Genomic DNA, 7493 nt, shown 5'->3' on the forward strand with positions numbered 1-7493 from the left:
CGAGATTTGGCTCCGGCTGTTTTTTTTGTTTTCTTGGACGTTTTATCGGGCTTTCTATTTTGTACTGTTTTCTTAATAGAAAGCCAGAGAATAACACCAAAAAAAAAAGAAAAAAAAAAAAAAACGTCAAGAAAACAGCCGGAACCGAACCTCAGCTCGGAGATGTTAGACTTGTGGGTCCCCATATCGCAGAGAAGGTAGTCCCATAGCCTTTGCTTTTTGAAGACTTGGGGCAGTGGGTTCTTATCCACTGTGTCTAGGGTATGGTATTGGGAGGCGGAGCCCATCCCTCTCCTTCAACCCCAACCAAAGCCAGGTACCCATTTTTGCACCAGGGTTGATTGAGGAAAGTCGTGTGAAGAGTAAAATATCGATAACATGTCAATGAATTTGACAGTGTGAGGTACAGTAGCTTTCTTCCAGAACAACTGTCACCCTGTTAAAAACCCGATACCTTTGATGCTCTTCGAATGTGTCAGAAAGACGCACTAACTACCCCATTCTCCCTACCGTCCACTACTGGTTCCCCCCTGCCTGCCGACCCCCCTCCTCCAGTACTGGCTCTCCCCTCCCGCGGGACTTGATGGACTGCCGTGCCTCCATGTTATGACGGACCCAATCCGTGTGATGAATGGTGTTTAACATTGCAGAGCTTCTGTAGATGGCACAGATAAAGAGGGAGGGGGGGTGCTTTGCCCATGCCTTGGTATAAGACTCCTGATATCAGTAATACCAATCAATGTTATCAGGGCCCAACTCAGGTGGGCGCTTTTGCTGGATGGATGTTGCAATGGACCCTAAAACTAAGTAAAAGTTTGGCCCTGGAAACAATGACTGGCATGCAGGACTCACATAAGGGGACCCAAACTTCAAGTAGGAGGGGGGTGGGGGGGTTGCAGGACTGATCAAATTTCAACATCAAGTCTTATCGTAACTCAAAGTAATTGGGTGTTTTTTAGCTGTCGTTGCCAATGAAGTCATTGCAAATGTCATGCAATGTAAGAAGTCAGAAGGACGAGTAGAACAGAAAGAAACAATATATACAAATACCCAGTGATCGACCCGGGAATCGAACCCGGGTCCTCCAGATCACAACACTAGCCGTCTAACTGAGTGAGCCAAAAGCCTGGCATGCGTTTGGCATGATCAGTTTCCGCTACTAGAACCCCCCACTGTTACACCTCTAATGTTAGTTGGTGACGTTTTTCACCAGACCAAGAACGTTCAGGACGTGCAGAAGAAAACCCGACGCCACACACGTACTTTAGAACGTGCATCTGGAAGCCAGCGGTGCCGAACCTGATCCGATCGTGTCCGGGCAGACATGCCGCCGGTATCAGAGCTCCTGTCGGCAGTATCAGCTCCTGTTTTTATCGGCCGGGTTTATATCTTGGAGGGGGCGGCCAGGAGTCACGTAACGTCTTACCGGAGTCTTAAACAGGAAACTGGAGACCGAGGCGTGCGGCTTGTCAAAATGTGATGGTGACGTTTATAGCCGTGTTTTCTGTACAAGGACTATGGGGTTGAAGCGACGAGGGATATAGGAATAGTTCTTGGATAGCCTGTTTAAGTCGCGCTTCTTCCTTCTTGCGGCTCGCTCCACACTGTCGCGCACAGAGGGGCCAATTTAGCCCCGGACATCGGAGTTTGCGTCACACAGACTCGTTCTTAGCATCTGGAGGAAAGAAAGCAAAAGATACCATGCGTATGAAGTATAAACAGTAGTCGATGGGGTAAGCTTTCTAGACTGGATATGTCACCTTGTTCCGGGGCCTACAGAGACCAGCTCCTCGGCTAACTTGCTAACGAACTATCTGCTGGGCTGTGGCCAAATGTCCTTGATATAGGTTGGCTTGGGGATTGGATCCGAGGAGTTGACTTTGTAGGCACATATGAAAATGTCTATCAACTTCAAGTGAACAACATCTTATCTTCCATTCACTGTATTAAAGTCACACATAAAACTCATGTTTCTCTGTTGTTTGTTTCAGAAATGAGCCAGTCGCCGCCGACACCCCCTCTGACGCCGGGAACCCCCCTAGGACACGGCACCCCCCCTGAAGACCCGGCAAGGGGGGTGCTCCCCATCCGCCCCACGGTGCTGCCCGCCTCCCGGCCGCTGCCGAACTACGCCCTCTCGGGGGTACCCCTACCCCCGGGGTTCCCCGGACCTTTCCTCTCGGAGCTGCAGTCCTCGGGATATCCGCTAGGCGTCTTCACCCCGTATTGCCTGCCGGGATATCCGTTCTATCATGTGTACTCACCCCCGCCGGAGACTGGCATGTTCCAGTTCAGTTTCCCGCCAATTCCAGTCAAGGACGAGAGGAAGGCCAAGTTCGATTTCGCACATCTTGCCACGTCAGCGACTCAGGATGAAGCCAAAAGGGACGATTTTCCCCGCGACACAGGAGCGCAGGGGAACGCAACGAACACTCCACAGTCTCACGCGGTGGCGAGCATATCTCGCGAGATGAGAGGACGGGTTTCCGCGAGACCGAAGAAGGAGTTCATCTGCCGGTTCTGCGGGCGGCACTTCACTAAGTCGTACAACCTGCTGATCCACGAGCGCACCCACACGGACGAGCGGCCCTACTCCTGCGACATCTGCCACAAGGCTTTCCGGAGGCAGGACCATCTCAGGGACCACAAGTAAGTAAACAAACAAACAAACAACTGCATCCGCAGATGAAACGTTGTGTTGGCTTAACGTTATTGTGACGCTCCATCGTTCTGACAAGCTTCTTCTATCAAATTACCTTCCTCCTTCTGTGTGTCCTCCAAAGTTCTGTCCACTCACCTTGATGACGTCCGTGTTCTTTCTACCATTACTGACCACTCACAAACGCAACGACGATGGTTTTCATTAATAACCAACCTGCAGGCACCATTTTTCTTCTGTTCAACACTCATTCTGCTCTTGATAAAAACAAATACATTTTTTTAAACGAAAGATCAAGATAAGTTGACATTGGTAAACTGTGTAGTTTACGTCAAGTAGATTTGCTCTATAACGGTAGTTGATGAGATGCCAATCACTAGTTGGGGTCACAACATTAAAATTATACCGTATCAGCGAGTTATCAATATAAAGGCTATAAAACACGCCGTCATACACAGCGACTCCGTGGCGCAACGGTAGCGCGTCTGACTCCAGATCAGAAGGTTGCGTGTTCGAATCACGTCGGGGTCACATACTTTTTTTACACTTGAACAGCTGCAAAATTTCTTCCTTGTAAAAAGAAAATTTGTACAGGGACTTTTAAATCAAGTTTGCATGTTATGTTTTAGTAAGGGCGTAATTGATTTATACAACTGTGCAGGAAATGCTTGATAATTTCTATTCCCGAAAACGGTTTCTTCGTCGTGTATTTGTCTCTATTTGAGCTTTTGTTACCGCTTCCCATGTATCCCCCAGTCCTGGACTTTATAAATTTTGTCTGTTTGTTTTTTGTTTTTTTACACCTTCATTTACCGTTCCGCAGGTACATCCATTCCAAGGAGAAGCCGTTTAAGTGCAGTGAGTGCGGGAAGGGTTTCTGCCCGTCCCGAACTCTGTTTGTTTGTTTGTTTACACCTTTGTTTACCGTTCCCCAGGTACATCCATTCCAAGGAGAAGCCGTTTAAGTGCAGTGAGTGCGGGAAGGGTTTCTGCCAGTCCCGAACTCTGGCCGTGCACAGGACGCTCCACCTGCAGGAGTCCCCACACAAGTGCCCCACCTGCGGCCGCACCTTCAACCAGCGCAGCAACCTGAAGACTCACCTGCTGACGCACACGGACATCAAGCCGTACCAGTGCGCCAACTGCGGCAAGGTGTTCCGCCGGAACTGCGACCTGCGCAGACACAGCCTCACGCACTGCTCCGTGCAGGAGCTCGTCAGCATGAAATGATGACTCATCAGCATTAAATTATGACGTAGCGAGTCAGCATGAAAGGATGACGTAGGAAGTCAGCATGAACACACGTGATCACATGGGCACCTGACGTCAGTAACGGGTCAAATGTGAATGTAAGGTCGCACTGAAGCTACAGACACTACTGACGTCATAGGAGCGTATGGTCAGGTGTATGTCGCAGAGTGGTTGGAAAATCGACATTCCGATGTTCTTTTTAAATTTTGTAAAAATATTGCTTTCTAAAGACGAATTATTTTCACGAATCACAAGATGATTTTGAACTCTATGAAAGATTTATTTTTGTTCTAAGGGTTATCGTCTGAGAATGACGCCAGTAAAAAGGACTTTATCATTGCTGAAGATGTTAGCCACATTTAAGTTGTAGCTGTAGTTTCTTCTCCGTCCAGGTTTTATAGAGACATGCAGTTTATGTCTTATAGCTATCCTAACATTTGTATATACTGAATAATTGTTGCACGTTATCCAAACTATACAAGTACACTTTTGCACTGTTCATTCTGTTTGAGTCAACGCATGTTCTCGTTACCAAAGCTCCACGTTGAAAATACAAACTCTCGTTCCCAACGTTCTTTGTCATATGTGTCTTTGATTCACTGGATCCCAGACTATAACATACTAGATGTAAACCATTAAATGGCTGAGTCCTATTTATCTATTTCTTTCATCCTTCAACTTTAGAAAGGAAGTTAGTTTCCAAGGAGGCCCACCATGCATGTTAAGATTCCTAGACTACATGTAAAACTTCCTATGACCGGTTCCCATACAAGAATGTCATAAATATAACACTGCCTTAAAGACTGGGTCCCAGACTAGAACAACCCAGATGTAAACCTCTAAATGACTGGGTCCCAGACTAGAACATCCCAGATGTAAACCTCTAAATGACTGGGTCCCAGACAGGAATATCATAACTGTAAAACTACCTAGATAGCCTTTAAATGACCAGGTCCTAGTCTATCACATCCTAGATGAAAACCTTCCGAATGACCGGGTCCCAGAGTACATCATCCTATACCTCTCAATGACAATGGCAGCCAATGTCTTGTTTGCCGAGTTTGGAAAGTTGTGTAAATTTTCGGGTATCTTACAACATACTATCGGGACTGCAGGATGTAACATTATTAGGCTCATTAGGTCTATCCCGTCACCCGCCTGAGTTCAACACTAGAACGCCTCAAAGTCAACGTCCCCTTGTGGTGACCTCCCCGTGACCCCTGTGAGAAGGTTCACGTGTAAGTTCAGGAGCCCGGGCGGGGATGACGTGTCCCGTGACGTGTCCTGTCGACTACTCCGCGCACAGAAATACTGGCACGTTTACCCTTCTTTCAGCCCAGACGGGAGCCGTCACACCGCGTATGGGGGACAATGGCACGGCTTGTAGCGGCCTGACAACAACCACGTCACATCCGCAAATATGGCATTGTTCTGATGTCATTTCCGCAAACACGCCATTGTTCGGCTGTCAGCCATGTTTAATAAACAGGATTTATCATGAGTTGAAAATAAGGATTGATCTCGTGTTGGCAAAAGTTACCCGCAGATAAGTCCGGGGGAAAAGTGAAGGAAGTAGCGACGCCCTGTTCTCAAAATGTGACGTGATCGCTATTTCAACCCGATTCTGCTGAAGGAGCTGCATAAATTCATTCATTATATACAGCTTGAGTTACTTGTATAGAACTTGAGTAACTACTTTTTTGGCGTATACAAGTTTGTTGTAGACATTAGGAAAGTGTACTTTTGTTGTGCCACGAAAGAAACTTTGTGTTGAAAAGAATTGATAGAGGAGAAAGAAAAAAGCGTACACACAGATTACCGTACTGGCGAACACAATTGATATCGAAATACAAATGGTGATCAAAGTACATATATTTTAATAAGGATGTTGAGTCTTATTCTATACACCTATTTTGTACTTTGTGTAATAGTTGTTGCCATACATTGTACCATGTACAAATGTCGTGCAATAAAGTTCTATCTATATAAAAGAATAACGTTAGACGAAATGGAAGTGAAGTGAGGTAAAGATCGATAGATATAGATAGATATAGATAGATATAGCCATTATGCAACTTTCGCATGAAGCCTGTTCCCACTCTGACTGGGGTACCAAAACCAGCCTTACGCAAGTGTGTGGTCTTCATCACCCGTTTATAGCGGCCAGTTTTCCTCTGTATCGGCTGATGTTATCGGGAAGATTAACGACCGTAGGTATCAGGCCGGCCCGGCGGGGGAAGGGTGGCGCCACCCCGAGACACCAGCCTGGTGCACCCGGTAACCACCTCATACCTTTATGAAATAAAATTTATATAGAGTATGTAGAGATCGCGATTATGGGACCGGTGAGGTGAGGTGAGGATGTAGAGATCACAAAGAAGACTCGGTAGCTATAAGACCCCTGGGTATCAGACAAACGTTTCGTTCCAAGAAAGGTGAAGGAAAGTGAATGTGATATTAATGCTGGGGTTTCCCCCGGGACTCCGTCCGGCGACAGGAGTCCGGACCTGGCGGACAGAACGGCACCTCGCTATCGGAGACACATCTTTAATAGGGAAGGTCATAGCATCTGCTATCCACAAGGCACCACCAAACTTACCGACGACTCGGCCCAAGGCACAGTAACATCCAAGCTGCCAGGCTACGCATGGGTTGGTGCCAACTAAACAGTACTTTGTACAAAATGAACATCAAGAGCAAACATTGTGTCTGTGGGGCTTCCTCCGAAACAGTTCAACACTACCTGCTACACTGCCCCCTGTATTCCGACCAGCGTAGCAAACTCACCTCCACCGTTGAACGCCTTGTACAACAACGGCCTACTGTTTCACTCCTGCTCCAGGGCTCACCTGACCATGACGCTGTCACCAATAGACAGCTTTCAGAAGCACTGTGTGTGTACACGATATCTACCAAAAGATTCACTTCCAGCCGTACCTCTGTCCAGTAAATCCTTAGCTAGTTCGTACAAAAGGGTTAGCTTTAACTGCTTTTAATGTAAAAAACTATTTTATTCTATTGCTTGTATATACATGTCCATTTTGTATTGTATATTTATATGTCTGTGGCCACAATATCAGCTTCGCTGCCTAGTGCCCGCAGTGTGTTGTCCTGTAACAACTTGAATAAAGATAAAAGGTCATTCGGAGGGTAAGGAGGACTGACCCGGTCAGGAATCTTGTAAGCGCGTGTGGGGGAGGGTGTGCGCCTTCAAGACCTGGTCAGGTATCATCTATAAGAAGTGTCACTCGAGTACGGATGGGTTACATATCCGCATTTGTTTCCTGTTGCGGCCGAAAATGTTGTATTTTCAGTTCAAATTATAACCAAACTGAGCAAAAGTCAAAGTTGAAAAAAAAAAAAAACACTCTCTGCAAACTTCACGTATAGTAAACCTATCGGAGGAGGATTCCAGCTTTCTAACCATAGTAAACTGTAAAGAGGGAGAAACGCACCCAGTATCTTTCTGCATTGTTCACGTTTCATGCCACTAAAGCCCACTTTATCCCAACCTGATCACAGACCAACTGTCCGTATCCCTACAACGCCACCTAGCGATAAATAGTGTAACTTATTTTACTAT

General features: G+C 46.6%; 1 protein-coding gene and 1 non-coding gene across 2 annotated transcripts in view; both read left to right on the top strand.

Moving 5' to 3' along the window:
* Positions 1-4480, top strand: part of LOC118404629 (protein odd-skipped-related 2-like) — an 11690-nt gene extending 7210 nt beyond the window's left edge. Inside the window, exons 2-3 of the mRNA XM_035803860.1 lie at positions 1992-2649; positions 3595-4480. Coding sequence (XP_035659753.1) covers positions 1994-2649; positions 3595-3889 — 951 coding nt within the window. The 5' untranslated portion in view covers positions 1992-1993 and the 3' untranslated portion in view covers positions 3890-4480. The remainder of the gene's footprint in view (positions 1-1991; positions 2650-3594) is intronic.
* On the top strand, positions 3119-3190 carry Trnaw-cca. Its single transcript has one exon. It is a non-coding gene; the product is annotated as a tRNA-Trp (tRNA).
* Positions 4481-7493: the final 3013 nt, after the last annotated feature.

This window comes from Branchiostoma floridae, chromosome 17 (genome assembly GCF_000003815.2).
Source record: "Branchiostoma floridae strain S238N-H82 chromosome 17, Bfl_VNyyK, whole genome shotgun sequence".
Classification (NCBI taxonomy): Eukaryota; Metazoa; Chordata; class Leptocardii; order Amphioxiformes; family Branchiostomatidae; genus Branchiostoma; species Branchiostoma floridae.